This window comes from Mauremys mutica, chromosome 1, assembly GCF_020497125.1.
Source record: "Mauremys mutica isolate MM-2020 ecotype Southern chromosome 1, ASM2049712v1, whole genome shotgun sequence".
NCBI classification, from domain to species: Eukaryota; Metazoa; Chordata; order Testudines; family Geoemydidae; genus Mauremys; species Mauremys mutica.
Window position 1 is genome coordinate 310,584,034 of NC_059072.1, and position 18,683 is coordinate 310,602,716.

Here is an 18,683-nt window from a genome sequence, read left to right on the forward strand (position 1 = left end):
TCAAGTTTGAACAAGCTTTGGATTAGGGCAGTCCCGGGATGATTTATGGTTTGGGGTTTAAACCAAGGTAAGTGTGGTGGACTGGGCTAAATTTCACCTTGAGTTTAGGGAGTTCTAAATTTTGTGAAGGGAAATGAAAAAAAAATCATACAAACCAGAATTGCTGAAACTCTCCAGTTCAGCAAGAGGACTTGCTAAGGTGATGCAAGGGGGTACACAGAGAAGTAACAGGATAAAATTGGAGTAAAGATATATAGGCAGAATCTCAAGAGACATACAGTGAGAGCTATTAGGTGGTAGATGACCAGAAAGATGGTGAAAGCCATAGTGCTTTGCCTTCAGCCATTTAAAACTGGACTGGAGAAAGCACCATAGGGAATAGCCTCTAATATGATGAGAAATGCTTTGGGGCCCTATCCGAGGCCTACTGAAGACAATGGAAGCCTGTCCATTGACTTCAATTGGCTTTGGATCAGGCTACAAGTTGTCCCGGAACTGGGCCCACAGATTTTACTCAGTCCTTCCTGAGGCAAAACCCTACTTCATGCAGTGGAAGCAGCCTTGATTTTGAGAGTTATTCTGTCCCCATATACGCAGCACAGGCTTCCCATTAGAATGGGCATTTTTGTTTCTTTTTTTAACCCCACTTTGCCAAAAGAACAACGTATTCAAATTTGTTCTCCAAACACAAACATAGTTCAAGGGGTTCTCAAGATACTGAACTCCATAAAGTTTCCCATTCCCCATTTCCTACAGTTATGATAGCGTAGCCTCAGGGCCAGATTTTCAAAAATAGCAGCGTACCTTGAGCCTCCAGCGTATGCGTGCCTGGCTCTAGGCAGGTAATTATGCATGTAAACATGCAGCTGTGCATGCAGAATAGGTAATTGGGCAGTTACCTGCTTGGGTCAAGCAGCTGCATGTTACAGTGCAATGACCATTTTACCTGTGCCATTGCATATTTTGCAGATGGACGAGGGCAGCAGAATCAGTGCCTGAATAAGAGCCTCAAAATTTGGCTCAATCCTTTATAAAAAGAGCATTCTAATAAAAAAAGTACTCAGTTGCAGACTTCCCTGGAAGATAATAGATCTTGGCACACCTGACTCACAGGTCGCCTCACAGTTCAGTATCTGTTGATAGACCTTGCAACATCCGTCACTATTGCTTATAAAGGAGACACTTTACTTACTTGTTGTTGCAGTCAATGGTTTGCCCATCTCTCCCCATCAGAAGGTATTGTTTGCCAGCCTCCACCTTTAATTCGCAAGATGAACGCTTTAAGAACTGTCGGAGATCACCTATCTGGATGGTTTCATCACCAGCTATTGTGGAAACAAAGCAAGCGCCATAAACCGCTTCTGTCTGATACTAGTAAAGAGAAAAAGTCTGTAGTGTTCACAGTAAGAACTACGTTTTTTTCGACAGTAAAATAAACATTTAGGGACAGATTGTCCAGTGTCTTGCACCCCATGGAGTCATATACACCATTGCCAAGCAAGTGTACATCATTTCCATTCACTTTTAGTAGCTTTTTAAAGCCACTCGACACTGCTGTAAATGACACACAGGCTGCAGGGCACTGGAGGGTCTAGCCCAGCAGTTCCCAAATTGTGGGTCAGGACCCCAACTGCGGTCGCACCATCAGCAGCTGGGGGTGCTGCTATCCCTATTGTGCGTAGGCCACCATTTTGTGCCACACAGTGTGACCTCCCACGTACAGCATCCTCTATGCGGCATGATCTCACACATAAGGTACGTGTGAAGTCACTCTGTGTGGAGGATGCCATTTGCTCTTTGAAATGGTGTCCTCTAGGCAGTGTAGTGTTCTGGACAGAAAGACTTCGTTAAAATGAGGTTATGCCAGCAAAAAGTTTGGGAACCCCAGGTCTATCCTTTATCACATACTCTTCAAATCTGAAACAGATTTTTTTGTCCTAGCATTTTATTAACCAACTTTTAAAGCACTGAACACTATCAGGGTTGATTGCTACTAATAAATATTTGACAGTGCTCACTTTATCCTCAGGCACATAGGATATCTGTCACCATTGCATTCCATTTGTCACCACTGCACATACACGGTGAGGGATTTTATGTGGAAATCTAATAATGAAATGCAATAAGCTGTGTTATTGGCTCCTCAACCCTGAGCACTTATCCACTCGCACCTCCCAAAACAATTAAGAAATAAAGCTTAAGTTTCCAACAGTAATATAGGCTTAGTCTGCCTAGCGTTTGCTAAATTACTTAGTCTCAATTGCATTAGACTCCATTAGAATACTTAAACCTATCAATTTCTACAGATCTCTGTTCTGCTGGCAAATCAGGAAATCTAGAATCCCATAGATCAATAGACGCAGTGCTTTGTTCCAAAACCTAGTTTCCCAATGGAGCTAGCTGAAAAATTTCAGCTGGAATTTCTCTTAAGGTGTGTTTACACTGGAGTTGATTAGGGTGACCAGATGTTAAGGGGAAAATATCGGGACAGCCATGGGTGGGGGGGGCTTTTTTTTTTTTTTTACACTAACTTGTCCGGGAGTTCGGCGGCAATTCGGCGGAGAGCCCTTCAGTCGTGGACGGTCTTCGGCGGTATTTCGGTACGGGGTAATAAACCTTGCCGCCAAAGACAGAAGCACTCGCCACCGAAATACTGCCAAAGACCATCCGCGACTGAAGGACTCTCTGCCGAATTGCTGCCGAAGACCAGGAAACAAAATATTGAGACAAATGGTGTCCCGACTATACTCTGGTCGGGACACGGGACAAACTCCTGAAAATCGGGACAGTCCCGATTTTATCGGGATGTCTGGTCACCCTAGAGCTGATAGGTGTGAACTCCAGCTCACAGACACATGCTAGCTCTAACCAAGCTAGTGCAATAAAAATGCAAAGTGTAGCTGCAGTGGTGTGAACACCCCAAGTACAACCCCATCTGAGACCATACATATGTGCTCAGGGCAGCGAGCCCTTCTCACCACTCATGCTGCCACAGCTACCTGTCACTATTTAGCACATTACCTCACTTATTGCTAGTGCAGGTATGTCTGCGGAAGCTGGAATTACAACTTCCAACTCTAGTGTAGACATACCCTTAGTATACGACAAAATAGATGCACACAGCTGGACAAAGAAGTCAAAGGAAATGAGACAATATTGGTCAGCGTGATAGGCAGTGGTCTTTGCACAGTTATTGTCATTGTCAAGTTTATTGCAGGCATCACAGCAAAGAGGAATTTTAAGGAGAATGAGATAGCTTTGCAGATGTTCACTGGAAGCTCCTCTCAAGAATGAGGGGCAACACTGGCGAAAAGTGCAAAGGTGCTTGTTTGAAAGTGTAACCAGTGGATGATGGAGGCTGGCATCATGGGCCACTCGGAAATGGTTTTGCTTTACTAACTACTGCATTCACTACCAGGCAAAGCAAAGGCTATAATCACACCTTGACGGGGAACATCTTGCTTCCTGAAGTACCACAAAGTGATTTCTAAGCATCAATTCATTCGCACACACCCCAGAGAGGTAGTTCATGACTGCTATGCCTATTTTACAGATGGGCAAACTGAGGTCCATAGAAGGTGAATAATTTACTCAACAACACATGGAAAGTCAAAGACAAATGCTGGGAATGGAGTCCAGGATCCCAGACCTTTGTTCTAACTACTAGACAATGCTTCCTGCCATGCAGGAGCTTCTCACAGACAGAAGAACTGTACTAGACTGTAAATCTTTCCTTTCCAAATAAAAGAAGCAACCATCTTCTTCATAATAAGGACAAAGCAAATAGTTCCATACATTACTGGGAGCAAATAAACCATGGGAACATGTCAATATCTAGACTAAGTTCTTTGGGCAGGGACTATGCTTCCTTTTAGGTGCTCAGATATTATGCTGATGGGGGCCATAGAATCATAGAAATGTAGGACTGGAAGGGACCTCGACAGGTCATCTAGTCCAGTCGCCTACAAATACCTAGATCTGTGAGGCCACTCAGGGAATGTCTACACAGCAAAGAAAAACCCACAGCTGGCCCGTGCCAGGCGACTTGAGCTGCAGGGCTATTTCATTGCTGTGTGGACTTCCAGGCTCAGGCTGGACCCAGGACTCTAGGGCTCTGTGGGATGGAAGGGTCCTAGAGCTTGGACTTCAGCCCCAGGTTGAAGCCTACACAGCAATGAAACAGCCTCACAGCTTAGGGTGGCTAGATGCCCGGTTTTCAACTGGAAAGTCCAGTCAAAAAGGGGACCTGACAGTGTCCAGTCAGATCTACTGACCGGACACCCAAAGTCCAGTTACTGTGGGTGAGGGAGACGGGGAGATGTCAGGTCATCACCACCAACAACCCCTACTCAGGCGGGGCCACCTGCTACCTGCGTTGGGTGGCTGCAGCTTCCAGGCCCAGTTCTGCAGGTGAGTCCCTCCTGACCTAGGCAGAGGGGAGTGGGGAGCAAGAGGGGAAAAGCAGTGAGTGATGAGGGGTTAGGGAAAGAGGCAGGGCAGGAGTGGGGCCTCGGGAGAAGAGGCAGGGCAGGGGAATTTCCAGCACTGGTGCTGGAGTGCCTGGTTTTTAAATATTACAATATTGGCAACCCTACCGCAGCCTGAGTCCTGTAACCTGAGTCAGCTGGCATGGGCCAGTCACAGGTTTTTCTTTGCTGTGTAGACATACCCTCAGGTCATCCTTACAGCTGAAATATTATTCCAAAATTCTGCTCCTTTTGGACATTGCTGTGGAATCCTCTGGAATAAGGAACTCCCCAGCAGGCACAGATCAGGCAGGAATAGTTCCCATGCCTCCCTCACCACAACCGGAGAGCAGCGGGGATGGCGAGTAGCTGCAGTGCGCTGTGCTCTACTATCCTCAGGTGATGTGTGGTCCCTAGAGGAGAGGTGTTACCTGACACAAGTTAGAACAGTCCCCTGTAACCTGCACAAGGGCTGGACCTGAGAACTCTGGAACTGGGTGCTGGGTCTCAGTTTCTTCTCTTTTATTCTCCCTCTCCTGGCCAGGTTTCTGGGGGAAGGGTGTCCTCCTTTGTTGGGTGCTCCCCTAGGCTCTGGCACTGCTCTTACTGGGGGTCCTACAGCCCAGACGGGACGCAGGCAATGGAAAACCCAGAGCTACTCTCTCCTCCCAGCCCTCTGCTGCTGGTGAATGGGAGAAAGGATGGCAGCTTCACAGAGCACAGCTGGCTTACATCCAAGCTGTGCCTGCATCTGTGAGGAAAGCAGCGGGAAGCAGCTGCGGGGAAGAAATTGGCGGGCCTGGTTCAAACACTCCCGTTTAAAACTCCCAGGGTCTGGGTCAGGGACCCATTTTCCATTAATAAACAACCACAAATTTTCTTCTTAACACAGTCACCTTTAAGGGCCACAATTTAGAGCACAGAGAGCCACTACTCAGACCTAGGTCAATAACAAACATTAATAAGGATACTAAAAGTTTATTGTTGCTTTGATATGTAGCTTTTAAAACCTATCTGAAGCTTTATTTAAATTGTATAAAGATGAAGAGATTTAGGAAGAAAAGCCTTTAAAAAACAAAGACACTGGTTTTATGGCTCATTACAATCCACTAACTCACCTTTGTCCTATGACTGCAGAGGTGTTCACTGGCCACTTCATTTTGAAGGGTTTCTTGCAACATGTGTTAACTCTCTGTGCTTAACAATCTGTTTCACCTTGTATTTAGCTGTGACTTCAGTGTAAACCCTACCTATGCCAACGGGAGGGATTCTTGTTGGCATAGGTAATCTAGATCCCTAAGAGGCGGTAGCTAGGTCGACGGAAGAAATCGTATGTCTACCTAGTGCCATCTACACAGGGACTGAGGTCAGCTTAACTACCTCACTCAGTGGCGTGGCTTCTCCACACCCCTGACTGACATAGTTAAACCAACCAAATTTTCTAGTATAGACCAAGCCTGAGTACCTTTTCCAGATCTGAAGAAGAGCTCTGTGAAGCTCAAATGTTTGTCTCTTTCGCCAACAGGAATTGGTCCAATAAAATATATTCTCTCATCCACCTTGTCTCTTTGAAAAACCAAAGCAGTCATTTATTTAAAATGGTTTACGCTCACATTCGTCCTTCAAAGCACGCAAACCTAATGGTTGTCATCGACTATCCCTCGATATGAGGATGTCATCTGCTTGGGGGAAAAGTCATTGATGAGACTTAAGATGGTTGAGGAGTCCAATCCATGCTCTAAAGGTTCTCCCACATATGTGACTGGTATCTGCCTGGAGAGAGCACAGCTGCTGGCCAGGATGCTGTACATGCTCCTTCCTTCTCAGCCTTTTGAGCAAGGTGATTCTCTTCAAAACGGGCTGAGGATTGATGTATGATGTGGCACCAACGCAGTCTATTGCTAGCCAGCTCAACCCAATTCATGGGGTCAATGCCTCTCTTCCTAAGATACTTTCAAGGTGTCTTTGTAACATTTCCTCAGTGCCCTGCAAGTCCTCATACCATGATTAAGTTGAGAAAAGAGGACTTGCTTCGGAATACTAGTATCAGCCATCCATACACAATGACCAGCCCAGCGAAGTTGATGTTTCATAATCTTCACCTCAACATTGGTGATGTTAGCTACAGAGAGAATGCTGGCATTGGTGTTTCAGTGCTTAGTGTAGCAGGCAGAATCAGAAAATCTACATCCCCAGTGCTGCTGACCTGCCCTACAATGATGCATCCTAAATATGCTCGTGGTTTTCAGCCTGTGGGTTGTGGACCCATGGGGACCTGCAGACTGTGTTTAAGATTTCCAAAGGGGTCCGCACCTCCATTCAAAATTTTGTAGGGGTCCGTAAATGAAAAAAGGTTGAAAACCACTATGATATGCTATTCCCTCAGAAACTACTGCATAGGACATTCATTTCCCAGCCATAACAGGGATCATAATAAGAACATAAGAACGGCCATACTGGGTCAGACCAAAGGTCCATCTAGCCCAGTATCCTGTCTTCCGACAGTGGCCAACGCCAGGTGCCCCCAGAGGGAATGAACAGAACAGGTTATCATCAAGTGATCTATCCCCTGTCGCTCATTCCCAACTTCTGGCAAACAGACTAATCTCTGTGTGAAAATAGGTCAGATGATCTTATTCTAGTTCTGGGCCAGAAAGTCATGGATTTCAATTATCAGAGGGGTAGCCGTGTTAGTCTGGTTCTGTAGAAGCAGCAAAGAATCCTGTGGCACCTTATAGACTAACAGATGTTTTTGCAGCATGAGCTTTCGTGGGTGAATACCCACTTCTTCGGATGCAAGACTTCTTCGGTCTTGCATCCGAAGAAGTGGGTATTCACCCACGAAAGCTCATGCTGCAAAAACATCTGTTAGTCTATAAGGTGCCACAGGATTCTTTGCTGCTTCTATGGATTTCAATATTACTTCAGGACTTGGGCTTGAGTTCATTGCTGGGGTTAAGAACCTACCTCTAGGGGGAGAGAGAAGATGCCCAGATACAACAGTGACTAGAATGACACAAAAATACTAACACAGCAGTGCAGTACTGGTAGTGGTGCTGCACTGTATTACTACTTGGGTAGGACATAAAAGTAAGGTCACTTCTACCTGCTTCTAGCAACAGTCCAGATGGAATTTTTAAGATCTCATGACATGTTTTGAAAAGAGCAGATAGCACCACTGTGCTGGCCAAATTCTCCTGAATACAATGCAAAATAGCAGGTATAACTATGGCACATATACAAATATTACCAACAATTAAAAGGCATCCCAAACTGTTTACAAGATATTGCTGTGCTTATAGTGACTCCTGGCTTCTTACACAGTCTCTGCACTATAAAGTATTATGGGATATCTGGAGTGTGAAAAGTTCTGGATATAGAATATCAGGGTTGGAAGGGACCTTGGGAGGTCATCTAGTCCAACCCCCTGCTCAAAGCAGGACCAATCCCCAGACAGATTTTTGCCCCAGATCCCTAAATGGCCCCCTCAAGGATTGCGCTCCCAACCCTGGGTTTAGCAGGACAATGCTCTAACCACTGAACTATCCTATACAAAACCTAATCCTAAAGTTGAATATTTCAAAGCTAATAGGATTTCAGTGTGTCGGAAAACAATATTAACTCTTGAAGCCCAACTCTAAGAAAATTTTATTTATTCATTAGTTTAAACTTACATCAATTTTACATACACTATTTCAAATCCAAAGAAAAAAGCCATTCAGTAATGTATGCTGTCCTACATGTGCCTTACTCCCATGAGTAATACAGCAAGTGCTGCAGATTTGTTGTGTAGTACAAGACTTGTAGGGCATGTATGTCACATAGTGGACTCAATTTCCCTTATAGCTAGGAATGCAAAGGAAAACAAAGATGGATTGGGCTTGCTTACTTGAGCAATTATGTCATTTTGCCTCAGGCCCATTGTAGTTAAATTGCCATCAGTTTTTTAAATTCTTATGGCTTGTAGGTAACTGTACGACTCATGCTGTAGTCTGATAAGTGTTCAAATCCATGGGGGGATTGTAACAATCTGAGAAATCACCATAATAGGCTGGGAGAATAAGAGCAAAGAGAACCTCGCAGTCTATGGATTTCTTGGCTAAGACCCTGCAGATTTCCTAGAATTAACACTGTTTCTAGCATCCTCACCCTTCATATAGACAATGTCGAGGACTGCATTATCCTACCTGCTGCACTTGGAAACCACTGGGTTCACATAAGCTCTCTCTGGACCCACACACCCGGACCTGATCATCTGCCAACAAATCGATCACTGGGCACATAACAAAAGTTCTGCTCATCCAGGTGTGACTACTGCTCATCCAGGCAAAGATGAGTGCCTTCATCCCATCCCATCAGGGGAATGAACCAACAAGGCAGGAGTGACCATGGAAGCTTTTGGAACTTTTATGTTTTTCAGTTTGCTCTGGGACGGCAAACCTCCCAGCTACAAAACCAAGAGGTTGACAAGCTACTACAACCAACTGATGTCCACAGCAGCTGAACTTCCCCTGGGATATTATCCACCCTCTGCCCCCACAACTACTGTGAAGACTGTCCTGGTTTACTGATGAACTAGGTAAATGGAAGTGTGTAGGGAGGGGACTAGAATGGTGGTGGCACAAAACCTGCTTTGAACCCACCCCTCATCAGCACAAAGTATTCTGCAGGACTGCACCTCTGCAGCAATGGAAGCAAAGACAATCTTCTTCCCTTCTGTCATCACAGGTACAAAATCCAGGCTTGAAGGGCTACTCTCTCTAGTTCACCAGCTAATTGGACTTCAAAATCCATCTATTGGCTCTGAGCAGCAAACACTGTGGAGAGTTCTCATACTATCACATGGGAATGATCAACTGAATCTGAGAGGTGCTTTTAAAAGACAGGAAACCTTAACCTGGACCAGAGAGGTCTAATCATGCGCTAACCCAATACAATTCAACTCTATCACACTAAATGAGGGTCTAGAAACTTTGAGAAATATTTGAGCCGCTATCTGTAAAACAAAACCATCTTCTTCTTGGCCGGTAAAATCCAGTAAGTAACAAATCCTGTCCACCATGAAAAGAAAAGACCAGTGTCTTCCCTTCAAAGACACAAACTGGTATGCAAGACATGTGTGTGAAAATATCTAATCATAAAACTCTCCACTTGACTTCTCTCCCTGAAAGGGAATATGTACTGCTCCTAGGGGGCAGCATTTTATTCCTTCTGGTTCATTTGAACCAAAGCTTTTGGAGGCTCTAAAATGTTTAGATATATTTTCACCATGTTTGTCTCCCACTGGGATTGGAACTGACAATGTGCTGAAACAGCATGAGAAAGGCAGGTCTCTGGGTATTCCTAGCTGGGACAGGAGTGGAAGTCCAGTCCTGCTTTCATAAGATTCCCAGCCTTACTTTACAGACTCAGAGAGGTTTGGATGGCCTGTATAACTATTCCAATTTTGGGTGATTATTCTAAACTGAATTCCAACTTGAAACCTGTTCATGTTCACCCATTGTTAGTATGGTTGTACCTAATTACTAGCAAATATCTATCTCAATCCTGCCTTTAAACAGATTTTTCATTGGCTCTCTAGTACAATGACCTGGGCATTTCTGTTAAAACATAGAAAATGGAACTATTGAATGAGTATTATTGTCCTCAGAATGCCACCAGTTTGGTAGAAAAAATTACTTTCCTAGCAGAAGGCCAGATTTTGCCGTAAATTAATGCAAGTTTATACTTACCGACTTTTAGGATTCTTTGGATTTTGGTCTCATAGTAATCAAAAGCATTCTTTTGTGTCATCCCCAGGATCTCTACATGATATGCTGCAACAGGATAGTATTTGTATGAGGACGGATGCAAACATTAAATAGAGTACAGAAAGGAAAATCAAATACACTTTAAGTGGTTTCCAGCACAGAGGCAGATGTACTACCAAGTGGTACACGAGAAAGCTGGAAATCTGAAAGACAACTGGTAAGGTATGTACTTGGCAAGGCAGACACCAATTAGGAGTTTGTGGGGTTGAACCCCCTCTGCCAAATGTGACATTAACCTCCCACTGGGAGATAGACCAGACTATATCAGTAGGTTTCCTGGACTGCTGCACTGGGAAAGGCCTGTCTTTGTCCTACCACTGCATTCATGTGCACACCACTAAAGCTGCTGAGCCAGATTCTTCCTCCAGTATCTCTTGCAACCTGCATATCCTAGACAGGAGCCAGAGAGACAAACTAACATATGAAGAGGTATTTAGCTGGCTCAGCAGGTTTGGGAAGGAAGGAAACACTAGAAGGAGTCACCTACTGTTTGCAATCCCCTTTCCTACCAGAAGAGAAGGGTAGTTTGGTAGCTGAGGCATTAGCTTAGGCTATGGGAAATCAAGGTTCAATTCCCTACTCATGGACGTCTTGGGTGACCTTGGGCAAATCATGCAGCCTCTCTGTCCCTATCTGCACAGCACTTCCCTACCTTGCTGGGGTGTTTTGAGGAAAATGCATTATAGAGTGTGAAGCTATTTGACACCTACATGTTTCCCAGTCAGGAGATGTGGCCCCTCCCCCAAGGGTCCTTCCTGGACTGGTTTAACCTGTTCCCCCAATTGTTCAAAGAAAGAACTAAATAGGTTACATTAAGAGCCTCTTTGTTATTTTAAATGCTCAGTCAGAGCTGAAATCACTTGAGATGGGGCAGTGTTTCTGAACCGCCTACAAAGAGCTGACAATTACTAAGAGACTGATGTGCAGCGGTCACAGCAGAGAGGCAGATGGCAGCAGAAGATGACTGACAATTGGCTGGCAAATGAGTGGCTGGTGAGCTAGAGAGGTGCAGCCAGCAGGGTGGGTGGCGGAGAGGTGCGGTGAACAGGTAGCCAGCAGGAGCAGTTGTCGGGAGCAACTGGCGAGTGGCCCACAGGGTGTCTGGCAGAAAGGTGCGGCCAGAAGGGCAGCTGGCGGCAGGGTGTCTGGCAGAGATGGGTAGCGTGTGAGTCCCTGAGCAGCGGAGTGAGTAAGGAGCCTTTACCCCCCTCCTCCACCCAGGGTGGGAGGTGAACTCTGCAGATGCACCTCTGAACTCTGGGTCTGCACTGATCAAGAAAAGCAACAGTGAGTGGGGTGCAAAGACAGATTAGGCAAGTGAAAGGGACTTTTGGGTTGCTGGACTTAAGAACCTGAGGGGAAAAGGACACTACCCAACTTACTTGGGGGTCGGTCTTTTGCTCAGGGTTTAGGTTTATAAACCCTGTTTGAGGTGTTTTCTCAAATTAACACTGAGTCACTTCCCTCCTTTTATTAAACATTTCTTTTCTACACTCAGCCTCTGTGCTATCAAGTGGGGAAGTATTGCCTCTCAAAGGCACCCAGGGGTGGTGTCAGGGCTGGCTTCAGGCCCCAGTGCGCCAAGCGCGTGCTTCGGGCGGCGTGCCGCGGGAGGGCCACCGGAGCCGCAGGACCAGCGGACCCTCCACAGGCATGTCTGCAGGAGGTCCACCCGAGCCGCGGGACCGGCGACCGCCAAAGTGCCCCCCACGGCGTGCCGCCTTGCTTGGGGCGGCGCAATTCCTAGAGCCACCCCTAGGTGGTGTGTAATTTTCCCAGGTTCCTGGGTGGGGGCTCAAGCCAGTTCTGTGTTGTATTGATGGAAAGGAACACTAGATATTGAAACCCACTCCTGGTTGCTGCTGGCTTCACCTGGCAAAAGGTTCACATAGAGAAACACCAAGTTTAAAAGACATTGACAAACATCTTTCATGCCTTACCATAGTCTACAACAGAGTGGTAGCATGCAAAGCTTTCCCGTGTATCCGCTGCAATCGCTTTACTGAAAGTCATTCTTCTTTGTGGACAGGGACCTAGATTGAACAATTTAAATATATTCAACAGTCCCACTCTGTCCTAAGAGAAACAAATGATTGGAAGCTGAAACTAGACAAATTCAGACTTGAAATAAGGCACAATTTTTTAACACTGCAGGTAACTAACCATTGGAACAATGTACCTAGGGATGTGATGAATTTTTTTATCATACTGAAACTTTAAATCAAGACTGACTAACTTTCAAACAGAAGTTATGGTCTTGGTGCAGATACTTCTGGGTGAGGTTCTATGGCCTGTGTTTTGCAGGTCAGACTAGATGATCATAATTGTCCCTTCTGGCCTTAAAATGAACAGCTGGCTGCTATGAAGGAATGAATTCATTTGGAACTGATTCAACCACATTTATCAATACCTTACCTTCAGCACACTGGCAAACCTCTGCATGGCACAGTTTTGATAACATGGCACTCTGTTTGGGTGCACTGTAAAATACACTGCATTTTCTCCCTAAAGAAAGGAACAAAATAATTTAATTCTCAAGCAGCCTAAATTGGAAAAGGTAGCAAAGGGCAGAGTTGCAGTTCACCTTTGCAACCGAATGTCCCCAGTGCACTGAGGGTTCTTCTGTGCAACCTGAATGAGCAACTCTATAATATTGATGGAAACTCATTGTTTGGATTCCAACTGAACAATGTGTTTAATTTTAAACCCGGTTTTTTTGTTTGTTTCATCACATAAAACATCTGTTTAAAAAGGGACACAGTTAACACTAATTTACAAGTTTTAAATAATGTCTATTAAGGACCTTTGTCCTATGAGCCATCTTTCTATCTCGGGGCCAGATAGTGTAAATTGGTCTAGCCCAATGTTTTCATTGTGCTCAGAATTATGGCAGGTGGGGAAGGTCGGAATCTAAACATCCCAGGATGGGGGTTTAGACTGGGCCCCAAGTGGATGCTTGCACTTTAGAGCTCTGAAGTTTGCCTGTTCTCTGCTATCCTCATCTGCTAGCAGGGGCAGTCTGAAGAGAAAAGAGAAATAGAACTTAATAACCTTACTGCTTTTAAGTCCCACAAGGAGTGGGACTTCAAGCAACCTCACATCAGGGTATCTTTCTTTTGTAAGTACAGTTCACTGCCATGGCATTTACAGAGAAGATAGCAACAACTTTGCTCCCTATATTATATTGGTCTGAGGAGGCCATTGCCTCTCAGAGCATGTCTACACCACAAATGAAGGTGTGACTGTAGCACTGGGAGGGAAACCTATGCTACCTTTAATCTAGCTAACACAGGTTACAATACCAGTGATGTGGTAAAACAGGCTAGCCCCCTGAGTAAAAGCCCACTGGGGACTCTGGGAATGTATTGAGGTTGCTAGAACCATGCCACTATGTCTTCACTACTATTGTTACTCATGCTAGCTAGATTAAAGCTAGTGTTGGTATGCCTACCAGGCTCCAGTCACGACTTCATTTGCAGTGTAGACATAACTTGAGAGGCACTATCTTCACTCTGGTTTGATGATGTTTACACAGAGAGCACAGCCACCTCTGACTTTCTTTGAATAGTCTCTCTTTTATTTCTCACCCATCAAGTACCATACACTGACTATTTAGCTTTATCCTGGTTTAATCAGAACTTCAGTTGTATTTTGGCTCATAAATCTGATCACTCCAAATACCAATGGCTCAGTCTTCAGTCATAGAGTCAAGCAAGTGTAATTTAATCTAGTTTCTGTCTGCGTATTGCTACAATTCCCAATATTCTTCTTCCTCACCCCCAGGGTCCTTTATTTTAGCAGCTAAAATGAAATCTCTGATATTTAGATGGGAATAAGAAATGCACCATATCTTTGTATAGTGTATAGAAAGCTGCTGTATATGATCCCAACCAAAGCCCCAGATTCAAACAGTGCTGAAGTTTCTAAATTCTTCTGGATTTGGATTTTGCAACTGGCACCTAGCTTTAGAATAGACCATACCAAAAACTGAAACACCCCATTTCCCCCTAAAACTTTGAAATCTGTAGCTAGACCTTAATTTTGCAACTTGGTTCCATTTCTAGAAATCAAAAAGTATAAATGAAATACTTTTACTATGTCTGTAGAATGCCTAGCATAACAAGGCTCCGATCCTGATTGGGGACTCTAGGTTCTACTGGAAAACTCATGGTAATTTGCAGTTGAAGTGTCTCCTTTCTATAAAGGACTTCTAAGAAGCCTAGGCTTTGGAGTACTTAGCTGGTTTGTGGGTTGGATGTTGTAAAGGAAAAGAGATGGTCTAATACAGTGCTTCTCAAGCTATCTGATGTGCGGGACCAGCAATTTTTTTTTCCAATGTGCCAGGGACCGGTGCCATATTATAATCCTATTCGACGTTCCTATGAGGAAACTCGCCAAGGACTGGCAGCCGATGGCTCGCAGACCACCACCACTTTGAGAAGCACTGGTCTAATAAACAAAGCTCACAATGGAAAGTTTAAAGGAGAAAACATTATGTAAAACATCTACTGTTTCTTGAAAAAAAAAAGGTCTGATGCAAATTCATCAATTAAACATTTTCTAGTTGATAATGATCCACACTACAAATACCACCGCCATGTATGGCGCTACTTGATCACTGTACTAACAGTACCATCAGAGGCCAAGGTTTGAATCAACATAGAGACTGAACTAGTCTCTTTGGCCCAGATCCTCAAAGGTATTTAGATGTCTAACTTCCATTTAATGTATTGAGTTAGGCACCTAAATACCTTTGAGAACCAGGGCCTTTGTCCTTAGAGTTGATCCCAGGGACAAATTTGGGGAAGCTTGGTCTACTGCTGCTCATGCTCTATGCATAGGTGCCGACTTCCCCTCTTTGCCATGGGTGTTCGACTCCCCCCCAGCTGCACCCACCCCACTCCACCCCTTCCATGAGGCCCCACCCCAGCTCTGCATCTTCCTGCCCCTTCCCCACCTCCATTCGAAACCCTTCCCCAAAGTCCCCGCCCCAACTCTGCCCCCTCTCTGCCCCTATTCCAACTCCTTCCACAACTCCCCGCCCTGGCCCCACTTCTTCCCCGCCTCCTCCCCTGAGTGCGCCACGTTCCCGCTCCTCCCCCCCTCCCGGAGGAGGAGGGGTGGGTGGGTGAGGGGAGTTTGGCTGCCAGTGGGTGCAGAGCACCCACTAATTTTTTCCCGTGGAGCACCCATGGAGTTGGCGCCTATGGCTCTGTGATCTATGGAGATTAATTTTACACAAGCATGAAAAGTTCATTTAAAAACCTCATACAAGTAAAATTATGTATTTTCAGTCCCCTGCAATCAATGCAAACCAGGAGATCACTTCTTGAGAAGATGTCTGTTAAAGGGTGCTCTCGCTGTGACATTACCAGTCATTATTCAGAGGGGAGTCTTTTCATTAAGCACTGTTAGAAAAATATTGATTCACTCATCACATTCCAATATACTAGGGTTTCCTCTCAACGGACAGAAGGGGAAAATTCAATCTTGGCATCTTGCCCTTTCTAAATAGTTTCATGTTTATTTTTTCTGTACTACTGGGTCAGCTTACCAGGGTTGTAAAAATCATAAATGATGGCGTTTGCTGGCTGTACTAGACCCATGGGATTGATTTGCTTAGCCCCAAACGACACACAGTCTGGTTCGGATCCATTACTGAGCTGCAGAAAAAAAGCAAACACAAACAACATTTATTACAAAAAGAGAATTCATGCTCCTCAACCACGCCCCGATTTATTTGTGCCTATAGTGTTGGTTCTGATGAACACTTTTTTTCTGACAGAATGGATGAATTAACTGGCTGTTTCAGCCACAAATGCATAAGGTTGTTTTGGGAGCTTTGAATCAATATGCTAAAGACTAGCTATTAAAGAATAAGCAGGTTTATTGGCTGTGTACAGCATCAATGGTCTTCTCTTTCTGAGATCCTCACTCACGGAAGTATCCCTAATCATCAGAGCACTTGCTTTATTTTAAGCATGTGCTGCCAAAAAGTCAGTGGGGGCAGGCTGAGCCCGGAGAACTGAGCGCAAGACCTGGCCAGACCAGACAAGGGCACCGAGATGTGCCCTGCTGGTCTGGTAGCAGAATGAGCCCAGGGAGGGCTGCTGAAATGGACACCAGCTGAGGGTACCGAGATGGGCCACTGCTGGGTGTCTGAAGAAAGCAGTGCCTCTGGGAAGAAGCCTAAGAGCTACAGTCCCAAACCAGGGCTGTGATAAGACCTCAGGACTGTATATCCCGGAAGCGAGGACAGCATGTGCGGCTCGGCCAGAGGGCTAAGCTGCTGAAGACCAGCTGAGAGAAGCACCGGCTGGGGGACAGGTGGTGCTTGCGAGAGGTGGGTGCCACCCCGTTGAAAGAACAAAGAACCAAAAGCAGGCTCACACCTAACCGAGAGAAAGGGGGCCATCCACAAAAGGTGGGTCCCCCCCCCGCCATGAAAAGAACCGTGTTTGCAGGCATTATCAGCCAGAGAAAAGGGGGCATGCACGAGAGGCGGGTGCTGACCCCATTACAGTTTATTTACATACCGTTACATTTATTTATGATCCCCACATAAACACAATCACTTTGTCAGCCATAGCAGTACTAACATATCTAACACATCCCTTGTCCTTAATTATTTCTTTTATTGCTGCTGCCTTCTGTGTAAATCACCTGCGAGAGGCATCTATGCTTGAGTGTCACTTAAGGATGTGAAGCATCTCAAATGGCTGAAGGAAGCAGTCACCATGTGATGTGATGCCACAGGGATGTCAGGGGCATTGTAGATACCCAGAAGGCAGATAATTTGAGGACGTCTTGTCATGGGCCCTGATCCAGCAAAGCACATATTTAACTTTACACACATGGAAACACACTGTCTGTAATGGGATTACTCTCATGCCTGAAGTTATGCACATGCATAATTGCTTTGCAGGATTTGGGCCCTGGGGCCTCACAAATGTTAGCAATTGCTCTGGCTTGAATGGATTCATTAGGGGCTCTGTGACTTTGTTCCAAAGTCCTGGTCTAGAACATGGTATTAATCTTTCTGGGTATTACAAAGGCCTAAAGGTACTTTTAGAAAAGAATGGGTATGTCCTCTAATTAATACATGATGATACACTGCTGTCCAGTGTCTGGGTGGACTACATTGATCTGAGCAGCAGTACCAACAATATACAGATTTAAAAGATATGCCTCTGAACATACTCTCTTCTTTATAGCATCACCTGACGGAAGTTGGAAAAGTCATACAGGATTCACTCACCTCCCCAAAGTAGAGCAAAACCTTTCCTTCTTTGTACTCAAAGTGGTCGATGTATTGGTCTGCAGACTTTACCAACTACAAAAACAGAAACATCATTTTTACCTTGGTTTAAAATCTGTTTTTGGCTTCTGTTGGCTGTCTTAAACTGCCTAGCTGTGTATTGTACTGGACTGGTTGATTCTTCCTTAGAATGAACAGTTCCTTGGTCTGCTGTTCCATTATGTGGCGGAGGACCTAGGCTATTTTCTGGATGAGTATATGGAGGGCCTGTTTGCTCATTTTGATTGTATTTTATTTATTTAATCCATTTATGAAGGGCACATTGTGAGCATCTAATGGTCATAAGACAAAAGAGTACAAAATATTAAGATTCGAGTTGACTCAAGCAGCCAAACACCATATCCAGCCAGGGACTATTTAAAAAAAAAAAAGTCTAGTAGGACAAATCCACTAGTCATCAGACAAGCCACCTATCAACAAAAGCAATCAATCCCTAACTAAGGGTACGTCTACACTATGTGAGCTAGTGGTGCAATTCGTAGGTCATGTGTCTAGGGCTGTCAGTTAATTGCAGCTAACTCACACAATAACTCAAAAATATTAATTGTGATTAAAAAAATTAATTGTATTAATCACACTGTTAAACAATAGAATATCAATTGATATTTATTAAATATTTTGGATGTTTTTCTACATTTCTAAATATATTGATTTCTATTACAACAGACTACAAAGTGTACAGTGCTCACTTTATACTATTATTTTTTATTTCAAATATTTGCACTGTAAAAATGATAAACAAAAGAAATAGTATTTTTCAATTCACCTCATACAAGTAGCGTAGTGCAATCTCTTTATGAATTTGTAACTTACAAATGTAGATTTTTTTTTGTTACATAACTGCACTCAAAAACAAAACAAGGTAAAACTTTAGAGCCTACAAGTCCACTCAGTCCTACTTCTTGTTCAGCCAGTCGCTAAGACAAACAAGTTTGTTTACATTTACGGGAGATACTGCTGCCTGCTTCTTCTTATCAAAAATAATAATTTAAAGTGAGCACTGTACACTTTGTATTCTGTGTTATAATTTAAATCAATATATTTGAAAATGTAGAAAAACATCCAAAAATAGTTAATAAATGTCAATTG

The 18,683-nt window shown here is 44.4% G+C and overlaps 1 protein-coding gene across 1 annotated transcript in view; it reads right to left on the reverse strand.

The window, feature by feature from the left end:
- LOC123369456 (complement C4-like) overlaps window positions 1–18,683 on the reverse strand; it is a 93,738-nt gene that overhangs the window by 476 nt on the left and 74,579 nt on the right. Inside the window, exons 35-40 of the mRNA XM_045015073.1 lie at window positions 17,535–17,609; window positions 15,831–15,939; window positions 12,692–12,781; window positions 12,217–12,309; window positions 10,199–10,282; window positions 1,193–1,325 (exon numbers count right to left, since the gene is read on the reverse strand). Coding sequence (XP_044871008.1) covers window positions 1,193–1,325; window positions 10,199–10,282; window positions 12,217–12,309; window positions 12,692–12,781; window positions 15,831–15,939; window positions 17,535–17,609 — 584 coding nt within the window. The remainder of the gene's footprint in view (window positions 1–1,192; window positions 1,326–10,198; window positions 10,283–12,216; window positions 12,310–12,691; window positions 12,782–15,830; window positions 15,940–17,534; window positions 17,610–18,683) is intronic.